Source organism: Chiloscyllium plagiosum, unplaced genomic scaffold (genome assembly GCF_037043375.1).
Source record: "Chiloscyllium plagiosum isolate Xiang-an unplaced genomic scaffold, Cpla_swu_hap1 HiC_scaffold_31, whole genome shotgun sequence".
NCBI classification, from domain to species: domain Eukaryota; kingdom Metazoa; phylum Chordata; class Chondrichthyes; order Orectolobiformes; family Hemiscylliidae; genus Chiloscyllium; species Chiloscyllium plagiosum.
The window spans coordinates 11,454,796-11,472,370 of record NW_028270169.1 but is presented as its reverse complement, the minus strand read 5'-3'; the positions used below and the strand labels follow the sequence as shown (position 1 = coordinate 11,472,370).

The 17,575-nt window shown below is 39.9% G+C and overlaps 1 protein-coding gene across 2 annotated transcripts in view; it reads left to right on the top strand.

The window, feature by feature from the left end:
- The window catches only part of rpa1 (replication protein A1), a 101,989-nt gene that overhangs the window by 51,442 nt on the left and 32,972 nt on the right, over positions 1-17,575 (top strand). For both annotated transcript variants that reach the window (XM_087977230.1, XM_043718171.2), the window contains exons 10-12: positions 5,844-6,036; positions 6,591-6,730; positions 16,554-16,702. In XM_087977230.1, the coding sequence (XP_087833356.1) occupies positions 5,844-6,036; positions 6,591-6,730; positions 16,554-16,702 (482 nt within the window). The remainder of the gene's footprint in view (positions 1-5,843; positions 6,037-6,590; positions 6,731-16,553; positions 16,703-17,575) is intronic.

The following is a 17,575-nucleotide window of genomic DNA, read 5'->3' as shown; positions in this document are numbered from 1 at the left end:
ATCTGCAACTCAAAAAAAGTTCAATACAACAGTTGTCCCCGCTACACTCCTGTTCTTCAGTGAGACCTGGACGAAGTATTAGAGAAATTCTACTTGCAAACACATAAACTATTCAGCCCATTGCGTCTGCTCTGCCATTCAGTGAGAGAATGGATGAGCTGATAATCCTCAACTCCATTTTCCTACCTTTGTCCCCATAAAACCTGATTCCATAAGTAATTAAAAATCTGTCCATTCCAACCTTGAATATGCTTAAAAACCCACTCCAAAGCCCTCAAAAGTAAAGAATTCCACAGGTTCACTACACTTGGAGGATAAATTCCTCCTAATATCTGTTTTAAATGGATGACCCCTTAGACTGAGATTAAACTCTCTGGTCTACACTTCCCCACAGGGGAGACAACCTTTCCACATCTACTCTGTCAAGCCCTTTTACAATCTTTGTTCAAATACCTGCAAGCATTGCAGGTAGAATTTCTCTTGCACTTGGCCAAGTCGCATTCAAGAATAGGAGTGCGGTGACTAAAACTGTTCAATTGAAATTTTGTTGAGTTCAGACCTTACTGAAGTCAAATGAGTACACATTTGGAGGCAACAGTGCATTCCCCTCGCTATCAACTGCTGAATTGAAATACTCACTTTTTTTGTGCTTCACTCCTTATGGTGGCCCATTCCCAGACTTTGGAGGACAGCTGCAACTGAATCCAGTCCATCCCTCAGACGGACTAGCAATGACTAGACTGATTTTCCTTAACTTTCAAGACTGACAGTGGCTCAATCTCCTGATTCAAATGGCAATGATCTCTTGACTTACATCTGATCAATGGTGTCTCTGACTGGGACCAACTATCCTGGAGTGGTATGGCATTCAGCCTGACTTTGGAAAACAACCTTACCCCATTCAGCATGCCTGAACTCTCCTTTCCATTTATTGCCATACTCATTCTCACATGTACAGTTGGTTTGCTGTGTAAGCTGCAGACTCTTTGTGCCACAAGCTGCCTGCTTGCCTTTTGCATTCAAGTATGATTATAAGACAAAAACTACTGCCTGACCCTGTCTGCTAAAATGACACCTATAAAGCTGAAGCTTTGCCATTTTGCAGTGGGTGAAGTGATGGGCCATTGACTATTCCTAACAGGTAGACGCTAATTCTGCTGAGTTGTGTAATGAAAGAGATGCAAAATTTGTCATTAGGCTTCTCCCCACATAATGGCAAGGGTTGAATAATTATAAGAGGTGATCACAATTATCTGATTTTTGGACTTTGCATAAATAATTCTTTAACCTCCATTCTTCTTGTCACCTAAAGGAAATGAAACATTTGGCCCATGATTGTTGTACTGGGTGAATCCAACAAAAATGATTAGAGCATAGAACAATACAGTGCGGAACAGGCCCTTCGGCCCTCAATGTTATGCCGACCTGTGAATTAATCTAAGCCCTACACTATCCTATCATCATCCATATGCTTATCCAAGGAATGTTTAAATGCCCCTAATGTGGCTGAGTTAAGTACATTGGCAAGCAGGGCATTCCATGCCCTTCCACACTGCATAAAGAACCTGCCTCTGACATCTATCTTAAGTCTATCACCTCTCAGTTTGCAGCTATGCCCCCTCGTACAAGCTGATGTCATCATCCTAGGAAAAAGACTCACATTGTCTACCCTATCTAATCCTCTGATCATCTTGTATGTCTCTCTTAAATCCCCTCTTAGCCGTCTTCTCTCCAATGAGAACAGACCCAAGTCCCCTCAACCTTTCCTCATAAGAGCTTCCCTCCAGACCAGGCAACATCCTGGTAAATCTCCTCTGCACCTTTTCCAAAGCTTCCTCATCCTTCCTGTAATGGGGCGGCCATTACATTTTGTACATTTGCAGCTTGACCTCACTGCTCCAGAACTCAATCCCTCTACTAATAAAACCTAACACATCGTGTGCCTTCTTAACAGCACTATCAACCTGGGTGGCAACGTTCAGAGATCTACGTACATGGGCACCAAGATCCCTCTGCACATCCACACTACCAAGAATCTTTCCATTGACCCAGTATTCTGCTTTCCTGTTATTCTTCCCAAAGTGAATCATTTAGCTGCATTGAACTCCATTTGCCGCCTCTCAACCCAATTCTGCAATTTATCCAAGTCCCCTGCAACATTCTTCCACTCTGTCGACTTTAGTGTCATCTGCAAACTTATTAACCCATCCATTTATGCCCGTGTCCAAGTCATTTACAAAAATGACAAACAGATCTTTGTGGCACACTAGCCAGACTCCAGGCTGAATATTTTCCATCAACTACCACTTGTTGCCTTCTTACAGAAAGCCAGTTTCTAATCCAAATCACCCTCAATCCTGTGCCTCCACATTTTCTCCAAAAGTCTACCATGTGGAACCTTATCAAAGGCTTTACTGAAGTCCAGTTACACCTTGTCAACTGCCCTATCCTCATCCATGTGATCGGTCACCTTCTCAAAAACCTCAATGAGACATGACCTGCCCTTGATGCAAAACCATGTTGACTATTTGAAATCAAATTGTTGCTTGCTAGATGATTATAAATCTATCTGTTGCAGTCCTATCCAAAACTCTTCCTACAACAGACTTAAGGCTCACTGGTCAATAATTACCTGGGTCATCTCTACTGCCCTTGAACAAGGGCACAACATTTACAATCCTCTGGTACTAAATCTGTAGACAATAATGACTCAAAGATCAAGGCCAAAGGCTCCACCATCTTCTCCCTAGCTTCCCAGCGAATCCTCTGATAAATCCCATCCGGCCCAGTGGACTTGTCCACTTTCACTCCTCCTAGAATTGATAACACCTCCTCCTTACTTACCTCAATCCTTTCTAGTCTAACAGCCTGTATCTCAGTCTTCTGTACAATATTCTCCTTTTCCTGAGTGAAAACAGTTGAGAAATATTCATTTAGCACCTCTCCGATCTCCACAGGGTCCACACACAACTTCCCACTTTTGTCCATGACTGGCCCTATTCCTACCCTAGTCATCCTTTTATCCCTTCATCACCTCATCTGAACCATCTCGTCTCCCTCTTTCATTAACCAGAGATAAAATTTCTTCAGTAAACCATGGTTCCCTTACCTTATCACTTCCTCCCTGCCTGACAGAGGCATATGTATCAAGGGCACGCAATATCTGTACCTTAAACCAGCTCCACATTTCAATTGTCCCCCTCCCCTGCATTTAGCTACCCCATTCTATGCATCCTAAGTCTTGCCTAATTGCATTATAATTGCTCTTCCCCCATCGATAACTCTTGCCCTGTGGCATGTACCTATCCCTTTCCATCACTAAACTAAACCTAACCGAATTATGGTCACACTCCAAAATGCTCACCTACCATTAAATCAAACACCTGGCCTGGTTCATTACCAAGTACCAGATCCAGTGTGGCCTACCCCCTTTTTTCCCCCCCCTTGTCAGCCCTTCGATATACTATGTCAGGAAACCCTCCTGCACACATTGGACAAAAACTGATCCATCTGATGTACTAGAGTTACAGCATTTCCAGTCAATGTTGGGGAAGTTAAAGTCCCCCACAATGACCACCCTGTTCCTTTCACTCCTACCCAGAATTATTTTGCCAATCCTCTCCTCCACATCCCTGGAACTGTGTGGAGGCCTCATTTTAAAAAAAACTCGCAGCAGTGTGACTTCCCCTCTTCTGTTTCTAACCTCAGTCCATACCACCTCAGTAGACGAGTTCTCGTCAAAGGTTCTTTCAGCCGCCGTTATATTGTCCTTGACTAACAAAGCCACACATTCCCCCTCTTTTACTACCTTCCCTGATCTTAATGAAAGATCTAAACCTGGAACCTGCAACATCCATTCCTCACCCTGCTCTATTTATGTCTCTGAAATGGCCACAACATCAAAGTCCCAGGTACCTATCCATGCTGCAAGCTTATTCTGGATACTCCTGGAACTTCGAACCAGCTTGCTGTCTGCCAGCGTACTCCTGTGAAATCCTGTCCATGTCCTCCCTACTCAATGCTGTGTACTGGAACTACACAACAGGTTTCCATCCCCCTGCAGAGCTAGCTTAAACCCACCAGAAAAACAGTAGCAAATTTCCCATCCAGGATATTAGTACCCTCTGGTTCAAGTGAAGAACATCGTTTGTAGAGGTCCCATCTTCCCCAGAATGAGCCTCAATAATCCATTTACCTGAAACCCTCCCTCCTGCACCATCCCTGCAGCCACATGTTCAGCTGATGTCTCGCCCTGTTGCTCACCTTGTTATCACGTGGCACAGGTAACAAACTCTTTGTTCTAGCTCTCAGCTCTATTCCTCTTTCTACCTATATTGTTGGTACCTATGTGGACCATGACTTGGGGCTGGTCACCCTATCCCTACATTACTTTTATAGTCTCACCAAGGCATTTGATACAGTCCGCTGGAAAGTGCTTTGGGACACCATATCCAGATTGGGTATCTTGCTGGTTTTTGCTGGTTTGTCAACTGCCTGAAGAGCAGAAAAGTCTCATGCTGCTGAGCAAATTGTAAGTTCAGGAATTGACCCTTTTCTCCACTTTGCCTCTTCAACCATTATTTTGAGTTAAGGGATGGCTTGATAGTGGGGATAAACATCTTCCAAATACACAGCAATGTCTTCAATCTGTGATAACCATTCTTTTACCAAAACTGCAGCAAAGCTAATCATGCAACGATTCAGAGCATGAACACTGTCCTCCAATTTGATTTTCTTCAGTGAGTGAACTCAAATTGAATTTTCTTGTGGGTGATTCTTCTGTGTATAGAACCCTTCAAATGATCGGTCAATATTCTGAAGGAAAGACTTTCACTGAAGTGAAATTTATACTGATCTAAGTTTTCAAAATTATGAAGATTTTGAGGAGCCAAACAGAAAATGTGTTCCATTAGTACTTTTTACAAGAAGCATGAAGGAGTTAGTTGCTATTTAGTCAGAGGCAATCATTTAAAAGGAAACTCGTGTTAAAATGAAGATATTCATGCTGTTGCTGAGATAGTGAGATTTGAACTTGTGCTTCTGAATCATCTGAGTGGGTTCCTGGATTATGAGCCAAGTAACATAACAAGACAGAAGCATAGTATCTATTAGAATATTTATCTCCATTTGAGATTAAGGCATCAGTACAGGCACATGGATCAAATGACATTGGACAGGTAATTTTGATTGATCTCAGTCTTGAGTATCCGTTTTAAAATTTATTGCCATTTCTATTGTAAATCAGAGTATAAAATTGAAACACATCGTCTAATAACATATATATAAACTGCATTTGTTGGAAGCCATAGATTTGCTAAGAAAATGCCTGAGTTTGTCAATATCCAGAATCCATTTATTTTCTACTTTAGTCTAATCTGATGAAAAATACTGACTGACCATGTTGCATCACAATATTTGTGGTGGGTCACTTTTATTTGTTTCTTTTGCTTCCTTAATTACACAGTTTTGGCTGAGGATCAGGCATCTGCCAATTAGATGAGGTTTGTCATACAGTAAAGAATGACCAACTCAACACCTCAAGCCTGTTACGTAGACCAGGCAGGATGTCTTAATTGAGCTGTGGTGCTTCCTTTTTGGCCAGAGGCATGTGGAGATTGGAAGGAGATGCAAAAGTTATCCCAAAAAAGACACACGCAAGAAATTACACTTGAAACAAGTCATAAGAATAGTTGTGGTAAACTTGTGCATTTAACTGTTGAGTTACTTTGTCTGATTATAATTTTGTCATTAAATTTGAGGTTTGATATGGGGAGAGAAAAGCTGTGAATTATTGTTAGTGGTTTAAAACAGTTGGATTAAATGCTTCTGCTTTGTAATTCCAGGTATATTATGTGTCAAAAGGAACATTGAAGACAGCCAATAAACAGTATACATCTGTGAAGAATGATTATGAAATGACTTTTACTAATGAGACCACTGTGATCCCTTGTGATGACTCAGATGATTTGCCAACAGTCCAATTTGAGTTTGTACCAATAGATCAGCTGGAAAATAAAAACAAGGATACAATGCTTGGTGAGAGACTTTTAAAGGGCAGGTTCTATATAGTTCTAACATTTGTAATGTATGGTTTTGCTCATGGTACTTTTTGGATGCCTCATCCTGCTCTTTGCAAGCACAACTTAGTGTTGAAGTGGTACATAGTAATGTTACTACATATCAAAATTCATGAAATCCTATCCAATCCCCCCGCCCATTTTTTCAAAATTAAGAGCAAAGAATTGACTGTGGCCCCTCAGACCTGTTCTGCTGTTTAATGCACTGATCCTCAACTTGAGCTTCACTTTCACCTTGGACTCCTGATTCCCTGAGTAGCCTAAAAATGTATCAACCTTTGCCTTGGCTGTATTCAACAGCTGAGCAGTTATTTCAGAAAAGGTCTCTGCTTCAATTTTGACTTGAAGTTGGAACAAACAGTTTTCAGCCCACATCAATTGTTGGCCACTAAGTACTCTGTATTTCACCCATTGTACTAAATTTTCCAGTGTCTTGTGGGAATTGGTTGCTGTATTCTAATAATCTATTGTTGTAGAATTTCTCATTGTCACTTTTTAAATGGCTCTTTCCAGATGTAATTGGAGTCTGCAAGTCATTTGAAGATGTCACTAAGATAACAGTGAAGTCAAACAATCGAGAAGTATCCAAGAGGAATGTTTATTTGTTGGATATGAGTGGAAAAATTGTCTCTACTACGCTGTGGGGTGAGGATGTAAGCATCCTTCTTTTCAAAATTTGCTTTTACATCAAATTAATCAATTATTTGCAATACTTGAAGTTGACAATGTTCTTGTAGTAGTGTTTATATTGGTTATTGTCTGAATTCTGGTCACAATGGATAGGCCTGTGTAGCACCTTTGGTAGGGAAGCAGTCAGCACCAGTCATCTGACCTACACTGATGTGGCATGTTATTTCAAGATACAGTTGTATCTGTGTAGCTAGAACTAACAGTTTTGTATTCTTAATCTTTTTCTTCCTTGGGTCTTTGTCATATTTCAGTGAAATTAATCATTTTATACTAATTAACAGTGTCTTCCAGCTTGTACTTAGAAAAGTTGAATTTCTAAGACTCAGTTTTTAGCTAAGAAATAGGGGTTGGTTTCTACATGTGTAACACTTCTGGAGAGTATGGAATCTGCATTCTCATTGCCCTGCTATAGCAGTAGCTATGTTGGATGCTGTTCTGTCACCCCACCTCATGAAAAAGTGCGAACTGAGTGGAAAGTATTTAAATTGTTTTTAATCTTTAGAAGTTGGTTTTTTGTAAGCTAAATTCATTCAACTCATCAAAAATACAAAAAAAACATTTTATGCAATTTCACTCACTCCCTTTATTCAGGACAAAAGAATCTCTCAAACTTTCTTCATCTTGTTGTGAAGTGCATTAGATATCCCATGAATGCCATCTCCATTTTAATTTTGTACTAGAAAGCTACAATGAATTGCCACAGAATTGTTAACCTTGAGGTCCCAATCCTCTTCCCTTGGTGAACATCTCTCTGATCATCCAGTCATGCTACTTTTTTTTAAAATGCCATTTTTGAAGTACTTGTTCAGAGAGACAGGATTGGTCACACCATGAATCACTGCTGTAAACTTTAGCAAAATCAAGGTGTGATCCAAACCTGTATCCAAATGAGAAGGCTTTTGATTTCTCTATGACCAGGTCAGAAGCATCAGACTTTATTAACCATGTTTGCCAAGCCACCTTCATCCATACAACCATCCTTTATCATGGTTGTGATTGACTTCCCTATTTTCTGAGGGTTTTTTCCTCTTGTCTATCACTATTGGCTTGAGTTTTGTCATATCAAACATACGTGACAGTGTTTCTGTGAACCTACTATTGTGATCAGTTGTCTTCATTAATACTTCTTTCACTTTAATTATGCAATGAATGTCTAGCAAAATTCATGGGAGTTTCATTCATGTTTGCAGTACAGGCTAGTCTGTCCATTCTTTTGTCCATATTTGATGACAAAGTTTGTGCCAGGTTTATTGTATTTCAAGTTCTGATGGGAGATGTTTTGTGGTGCAGTACAAAATTGTTTCTATTCAGAAACCTGGTAGGGTTGGCGTTGAAATCTACAGTTCTTGCGTTTGTTTGTTTTGAGATAAATATTCAGATCCTCAAGAAACTGATTTTTTTTTGTATTTTACAACTTTGTCTTTCTCCTGGTGCCACATGCTAGGCTTTCTTCTGTTTGTTTATTAAGTTTAAGCAGATGTTAAAAATATGTAGCTAGAAAATAACATTGGATTAGAAGGAGCTCTCGGCCATAAAATTATTTGTCTGGTCTGTAATCTCACTGCTCATCCTGAATATAATGTTGCCATATTAGTGAGATTTGCAGCACCGCCACACAGACTATTATGGTAGTAACCTTGATATCATGTTGTCTTGTGGAGCAGAGCAGCTATCATTAGTGGTGTGCTATCATTCAGTTAGGTAGGTTGGCATGAGGGCACTTTTGACTTCAGCAACAAGTGGTGTTAAGTATCATGAGTTTGGATGTTTTGGCCAAACATCTGAGTCAACTTTAGGAGAAACTGACCACTGCTTAATTATTTACTGTATATAACTCAGGCGCTAGTAAAAGGAACAGAGACTAGCATTCTGTGTAGTGTATCTCATCTTTCATGTTTTATCAGGCAGAATTTTATGTTATTTTGAAAAAGATGAATGCAAAACCAATTTACAGTTACTCCACCAACATGAAGACAACTTCACTCATTATTTAATACTGATGCACACTATTCATGTTGTAGTAAGCTGGGCTTTAGGACAAATAATGGAAAATTAAAAATTTTGATGTTAATTTGAGATATCACATTTGTTAAAGACTGCAGGAGTGCATGGAAACATAAGCTAATTGAGCAGATAAATGGCACCTGCAATTCAGTGTAGGAAAAGATAAAATTTTGAGTAAGAATAGGGAAAGGCAGTTCTTAGTGAGCAGAGGTGCTATTTTTATTTATTCATGTGATGTGGATATCACAAGCAATGCCCTGTCTGACTTGCCCTTGGGAGCCATTGAGACACAACCATATTGCTGTGGGTCTAGTCATTTGGTAAGGTGAGCAGATGTCTTTCTCTAAAGTACATTTGTAAATCACATGGGCTTTTACCATATTCTGTCATTTCATGGGCACCATTACTGATGCTTGATTTTTTTTTAATATTAGAGTAAATTTAGATTAAATTTAAATTCCCAGACCATCAGCCTAAGTGTCTGAGGAACTAGGCCACTGATGTTGCCACTATGCCATGGTCTCCTGATTTTGTTTCTGGAGCCACAGAATCGATATAACCACACAAGACGACAAAGTAATTTTGTTTGTTACTTAGTAATACATAGTTTACAACATCTTGTAAAACATAGACATAACAGCAGGAGAAAGTGAGGACTGCAGATGCTGGAGATCAGAGCTGAAAATGTGTTGCTGGAAAAGCGCAGCAGGTCAGGCAGCATCAGGTCAGGAAGGGCTGAAGAAGGGCTTATGCCCGAAACGTCGATTCTCCTGTTCTCTGGATGCTGCCTGACCTGCTGCGCTTTTCCAGCAACACATTTTCAGCATAGACATAACAGCATCCAAAGAAGCGTGAGATTGGTTTACTTAGAAGTTACCATAATGTGGAATTACAGTTGTGAAAAATGTGAACGTTTTGGAGTGACTTAATGGAGACCATTAAGGTTATTTTAGTTTGTGCAGTGATGAATTATTTATGCTGATCAGTGAGGTTATAACAATGGCACTAATTTAAACATACTCTGAAATTAATGTTAGAAAATAAGTTGAGTAGTTTGGATGTGAAATTTTCTTCCACAAACTGATGAAACATTGCCCAGCATTTAGTTTCAAGAGAATAATTAATTGCATAGAAGTGGGAATAATAGAGTGACAAGTGATTATGTGAAGAGATGTTAGAAGTCTGTTTTTGTGTTGTATTGATTCTGATTTTTGGGTGGAATGACAGTTAATTCCTTACATAAAGTTAGTGGTTTCTGGCTTGTACTTTTAAAAAGAGGCATAGAATAGAACATTTGGAAAATGATATTCTCATGTAGCAAAGTCAGCATGGCCTCATGGAAGAGAAATCATGTCAGGCTAATATATTAAGGATTTTTGAGGAAGTCTTAACAAAGTTGGTAGAGGGAAACCAGCAGATGTCATTTGACAAGGTACCTCTCAAGACATTAAGTCATAAGATAAGAGCCCCTGGATTAGAGGTAGTGCATTGGCATGGTGGAGAATTGGCTCATGGGCCGGAGACAGCGAGTGGGGATAAGGGGTTCTTTTTTTCAGGTTGGCGACTTGTAACCAGTGGGGTTCCACAGAGATCAGCGCTGGGGCTGCAACTGTTTACAATGTATATTAATGACTTGGAGGGAGGAAGTGAATGTACAGTAGCCAAATTTGCAGATAACAAAAGAAAGGTATGTTGTAAGAGGGAAACCAGCTTTACTGAGAGATATTGATAGGTTAAGCAGGCAAATATTTTGCAAATAGAGTATAATATGGGGAAAATGTGAAGTTTGTTTTGGACGAAAAGAATATTTAAATGGGGATAAACTGCAGAAAGCTGCAACGCAAGGACTTTGGGTTACTTGTGCAGGAAACATGCCAAAGCTCGCACACAGGTGCAGCCGGTAATCCGGAAGGCTAATGGAATGTTGGCCCTTGTTTCAAGGGAGTTAGAGTAGAAGAGTAGGGAAGTCTTACTGCAATTGTACAAGGAGCATGTGAGATCACATTTGAAGTACTGTGAGCAGTTTTTGTCCCCTTATTTAAGGAATGATATTGTTTCATTGGAGGTAGTTCAGAGAAATTCCACTAGGATAACACCTGTCTTATGAGCAAAAGTGGAACTCTACTGCTGTGAGCATAGAAGAAAGAGGTGATCTTATTGAAACATACAGGATTCTTAAGAGGCTTGACAGGGTAATTGACGAGAGGATATTTCCAGTCATGGCAGAGTCTAGTTACAGACTGCATAGTCTCAGAATAAAGGGGTGCTGGTTTAAGACTAAGATGAGGAATTTCTTCTGAGAGTTGAGAGTCTATGTATTTTGAAAGCTGAGATTCTTGATCAGTAGGGGAAGCGAGCGTTACAGGGAAAGGGCAGGAAAGTAAGCATAAGGAATGTCCAATCAGCTGAGATTCAATTGAATGGCAGATCAAGCTCGAAGGGCTGAACAGCCAACTCCTATTGCTATTTCTTATAATCTTGTGGACAGTTGCAAGGTGGTGACCTTGGGTGAGGGGGGCAGTGACTGCTGGCAGGTGAGTGAGTTACTGTATCTGAATCTTTATAAAATTAACTTAACATTTAACTGAAAGTTACTGTTTAATTTCTCAATATCCCAACCTAGAGCCAGGATGTACAAGGCCTCCACGAGAAAAGCGATCTTCATCTAATGTTAGTTTTAGAAGCATATGAATACAGGCATCTCAGTGTGGGTTTGCATTGTGTATTAGCATTTGGAATTAGGGGAAGGAGGTGCTCCTTTTGCTCTTTCTCACTTTTCATTCTTAAGTGTTTGGTTCTTCATTATGTTTGATCATAATCTGCTAAGTGAGAAGGTCTGCTGTATTTCTGAAAATCAAAACACAGACAACTGGTTGCAAGCTGATTCCATTCTGGAGTCTGTTCTCTAGTCGATTTGTGCACAAGTCGAAACACAATGCAAGACAACATAAAGTAGCCATTTATATTTTTTCAAATGTTTGTATGTAAGATCTTGAAAATTGCACCCTTGCATAGGATCTCATTCATAAGTACAAGTGTTCAAAATTCGAACATTTGTAAATCGGGGACACTCTGTAGTATAGAAATTTGAAATTTGGTTAATAAAACATGAAATAAAATTGAGTAAAATAAAGAAGTTAATTAAAAGACATCAAAGTTGGCAGACCGGTGATATCTCATAGTTGCAACATGGGAGCTCCTGAATGCCCGTGTGATCCAGGATAAGCATGCCTGCAGGAGGTGTTTGTGGCTGAGGCTGTGTTTGAGCTGATGCTAAACTACAAATACTGCAACGTGTCAGGGTGGGGGAATGTTGACGAAACATTTTGTGTGAGAATCGGTCAGACCCCTTTTTAGGTTAGGATCTTTTGATTAGAGTAGATGACAAGAACAAAGTTTCTCTGTCAGTAAGGCTGGTAATGAGAGCAAGAAGGCAGGTGTCTCTGCCATCATGATTGTCCAGCAGGTCTGAGATTCTTTGAGCTTGTTTGAATAAGAGTGAGGGTTATAAGGTAGGTGAACTAACTGACCTTGCCACTTTGTTATGGAAATCCATTCCAGTCAAGGAAATCAAAATGGAATGTTGTGAAGGTAGAGGGCTGGGCACTGTTCTACTCACACAAAACCGTGAGGGTCTTGACTTTGTACTATCTGTCTGGTGGATGTAGGTTTGCTCGCTGAGCTGGAAGGTTCATTTCCAGACATTTCATCACCCTACTAGGTAACATATTCAGTGAGTATCAGGCGAAGCACTGCTGCTAAGTCCTGCTTTCTATTTATATGTTTGAGTTTCTTTGGGTTGGTGATGTCATTTCCTGTTCTTTTTCTCAGGGGGTGGTAGATGGGGTCTAACTCGATATGCTTGTTGATAGAGTTCCGGTTGGAATGCCATGCTTCTAGGAATTCTCATGCATGTCTTTGTTTGGCTTGTCCCTGTTGAAACCCTAGCAGTGCTTCGCCTGAGGCCCACTAAAGATGTTACCTAATAGGGTGACAAATAGTCTGGAAATTAACCTTCCACCTCCGCGAGCAAACCTGCATCCAGAACCTCAACCTGAGCTACAAATCTTCTCAAAACTCGCTATCTGTCTGGTGCCATGTTTGGGGCACCTGCTCAGGGGTGAGACCTTAGAGTGGGAGGCAGAGGATCTAATCATTGTGGTCTCATTGGTACCAGCAACACAGACCAAGAATGAGCTTTTTAGATTCAGTATGAGATGCTGGACACCAAATTAAGAAGCAGAACCTCCAGTGTAATCTCTGCATTATTAACTGCCCGTTGTGAAAATCCTTAGAGGGCAAATAAGATTAGTGAACTGAACTTGTGGCTCAGAGTGGATTGGGAGAAGTGGGTCCTGGATCGTGGGACACTAATATCAGTACTGGGACAAATGTGATCTGTAACTTTTGGATGGTGTGCATCTGAACAGGGTGAGGCTGATGTTCTGGCAAGCTGAATAACAAGCTGAGATAGAATTTTCAATCTAAATAATGGAGGCAAGGGATCAAGTTCAGGAAGATTTGGTAAATCAAGCAGTTGATACTGAGTGAAGTAAAGTCATGAATATGGGAAACAGTAAAGTAATTGTGTAAAAACCTAAAAAAGATAAGGCTAGAGGTTGCAAAATTAAACCAGTCTAAATTCTTTATATCTGAATGTTTGTCATTTGAAACAAAGGGCATAAAAGAGTACAAATAGAAATAAGCAAGTATGACCTGATAGCCAATACAGTGATGTAGTTATAAGTTGACCTGTCTTAGGACTTTGAATATTTAAAGTTCACAGTATTTCAGAAGGACAAGAAGCTATGAAAAGGTGGAAAGATGACTCTGGCAAAACGAATAGTTGAATAGAAAGGGATGATCTAAGTTCAGGAAATCAAGTGTTGAAAGTGTTTAGATAAGAAATGAAGGCAAGAAACCACATGTGGGAAAAGTCCACAATTGGTGTATACAGGTCCATTAATAGGAATCACAGTGTAAATGGAGGGGGGAGAAAATGGAGTTTCAGAAATGTAAAGTGATAATTATGGTGTACATTAACATAAACGCAGACTAAAAGAAAAAAAGTCAAATGGGCAAGTTTATGATATGTTAATAGAAACTATTCTGAAAACAACATTTTCGGAACAGAGCATTTTGGAACCAGCCAGAGGAGGCTGCACTGGTTTTGTGGAATAAGAGAAAATTACTTAATGCTGTCATAGTGAAGGTGCCATTATTGGTGGCAATCGTAATATAATTGAATTTTGCATTCAGTTTGAGGGAGAGAAGAGGTGGGTCTGTCTGGTTAATGGATAGACCAATAGATGCAGCGGCAGACTTTGATTGGAGATGTTTCAGAATACACAGGATATATCCTAAGAAGAAAGAATTCCAAGTGGAGTACCCAAGATCTTTTAATGGTTGTCAGACTTAAATGGAAAGCATAAAGATGCATGGCAGGTTAGAATGGACAGAATATAAACAACAGCAAAGAATGATTAAAATATTATTAATAAGGAATGAAAATTATCAGAGTTGGCTTCTAATTTCTAGCTAGTAATTAGTTAGCTGGTAATATGAAAACAGTTGAGGTTTCTATGGATATTTGAAAGAAAAGTCAGTGAGCTTTAGTTCTATAAAAAGTGAGTATGGGGAATTAAGGAAAATAAGGACATGGCTTACTGAAAAGTATTGAAAAGGCATTATTCTTCATTGTAGGTGATGCAAGTGGCATTCCAGAAATAGCTGCAAATCAGGAAATGAAAGGCAGGGAGGATCTCTCTAGGCAACTAGGTAGAGGCAACATGGATTTTGAGAAATGGAAATCATACTTAATTTATTGAAGTCCTTTTGAGCAGGTTCATAGCTCCTTGAATGTGGAATCACTGGTAGATAGGATAGTGAAGGCAGCGTTTCGTATGCTTTCATTTATCGGTCAGAGTATTGAGTTCAGGAGTTGGGAGGTTGTGTTGCGGCTGTACAGGACATTGGTTAGGCGGCTTTTGGAACATTGCGTGCAATTCTGGTCTCCTTCCGATTGGAAAGATGTTGTGAAACTTGAAAGGGTTCAGAAAAGATTTACAAGGATGTTGTCAGGGTTGGAGAATTTGAGCTATAGGGAGAGGCTGAATAAGCTGGAGTTTTTTTCTTTGGAGTGGTCGGAGACTGAGGGATGATCTTAGAGGTTTATAAAATCATGAGGGGCATGTTGCAACACTTTAAAAGGCATTTGGATGGGTATATGAATAGGAAGGATTTGGAGGGATATGGGCTAGGTGTTGGCAGGTGGAACTAAATTGGGTTGGGATATCTGGTTGGCATGGACAAGTTAGACTGGAGGGTCTGTTTCTGTGCCGTACGTCTCTGACTCTAAATAACATGCTATGGTATACAGGTACTTGGATTTCTAGAAGACATTTGATAGTCCACATTAAAGGTTAGTGTGGAAAGTAAAAATTCACCTTGTCGACAGTAGCATTGGCATAGATATAAAATTGGCTCGCTAACAAAAATGCTAGGCATATTAGTTATTTTCTGGATGAAAAGTACTAATTGGTCTGGCACAGGGATCAGCCCTGAGGCCTCAATGTTCTAAATTTATGTAAATTACTTTGAAGTAGAGACTAAAGGTATGGTTGCTAAATTTGCTGCGGGCACGCAGATGGTAGGGAAGTAAGTTGTGAAGCGTACGTGGGACACAACAAAGGTGCTATAATTTGCAAATAGACAAAGACTTGGCAAATGTAGTATAATATGGGGAAATATAACATTCCCCGTTTTGGCAGGAAGAAATAAAGCATGTTTTCTAAATGGTGAGAAATTGCAGAACTGAAAGACTTTTTCAGTTCTTGAATTGCAGAAAGGGTGGGGTTTTTTGTTCATTCATGGGATATGGGCATCGTTGGCAGCACCAGCATTTATTGCCCATTCCTAGTTTATGGTGAAGATAGTGGTGAGCTGATGTTTTGAACTGCTGCAATCCATTTGGAGAAGGTATACCCACAATGCTTTTAGGGAGAGGGATTCCGGGTTCACAATATCCGGATACAGCAAGTAAAGAGGAACTTATGTAATATTACTTTTACTACTTTTATTGTTTCAGCTCTGGTGAGACAACATCTGGAGTGTGTGTGTAGTGTTGGTTGTCTGATTTAAGCAAGGATGTAAATGCATTGGAGACAGTTCATAGGAGGATTGACATGGATGGGTTGTCTTTTAAGGACAGGTCGAACAGGCTATCTGCTGAAATTTAGAAGAGTAAGAGACAATTTAATTTTAACATGTAAGATTCTGAAGGGTTTTAGCCGGATGAATATGGGAATGTCCCCGCTTGTCGGTGGATCTCAAACTGGATATTGGTGTTTAAAAAGAAGGGGCTGCCCACTTAATACACAACGTTTTTCTGTGGATCATAAGGATTTGGAATGCTTGTCTGCAAAAGGTGGTGGAAATAATCTTTTGATAATCTTAACACTGGTAGATTGATGCTTGATGAGCAAAGGGATGAAATGTTAGCGAGTAGATGAGAATGTGGAGTTGTCACATCAGTTGTGATCTTATTGAGCAGGCTCAAGTGGCCGACTCCTGCTCTTACTCGGTGTGTTAATATGCAAATTCTCATCAAAGCTTTCTTCAGCCTTGTCATCACTGGTGCCTGTGTTAAGGCCACCAGTGGGAGATGTCTTGGAAGAGGCGACTGCCTGTCTGTTTTCTGTGCCAGAGAATACTGAAACTATTACTTCAGATGATCTTTAGTCAAAATTTGGTTCCAATGTTTTTCTTCTTTTCTGTTTCCAGGCTGAGAAGTTTGATGGATCACAGCAGCCGGTGGTGGCTATTAAAGGAGCCCGACTTTCAGATTTTGGTGGCCGATCCCTATCTGTTTTGTCATCCAGCTTGGTCTTGATTAACCCTGATATTCCAGAGGCTTTTAAGCTGAGGGCATGGTGTGTTATAATTTTGTTTTTGTCCTCTCCTCCAGAAACTGCAAGTTTACTATTTGAATTTTAAATGTGCTGAATGTGGCCATACACCTTTGCATGTAACAGTGTCTGTGCAGAGCAATGCTGTCTGCACCAATGCTGTAGTTGTAATATAAATGAAACCTGAATCTGGACTCTCCGTTTAAATCACCAGCACCTTTTGCATAAGTTTACTGCTAATGCACTGTTGAAGCTGTCTCTCAATAGAGATGTAATGAATGTGGCTGTCAGTGCTCTAATGAGGCAGTGGATGTACATAACTCACTTAACCATAGGAAAATGCAAAATTAATTTGTAACCCCAAACTTGTTGATGAAGGATGATAACGATATAAGCCAATCATGTGTTTATTTTTCTGCACTATGTATAAACTTAAGCTACTTTGATAATGCTGGTGAAGCCAGTTTGTGTGTTTGACTGAACGCATCAGTTGTTGTATTGATTTTAATGACTTCGGTGTTTGACGTTAAAGCAGCACTTGCAGTGTCATGTTGACAACATTAGTTTTTCTGCAGTACAGGGTCAGTTGTTAAGGTATGAGGCTTGTTCTGTTGGCCTCCACCTTCATCCTTGGGGCTTCATCAGTTAAACATAGTGTGTTTCCCCACCTGAGGAATTCAGAACTTCTTCTAGATCATAGTCCTATTTAGGATTGCATTGGAGAAATTTCTTGACGCACAAGGTTGAGTGTCTTTTGAATTCCCTGCACTAGAGAGTTGTGGATGGTCAGTCATTAAATGTGCTTAAGGCTAGATTTTTATCCTCCCAGAGAATCAAGGCATAAAGCAGAGGAAAATGATGTTGAGTCTGGCAATCAACCATGATTGCATTAATAAC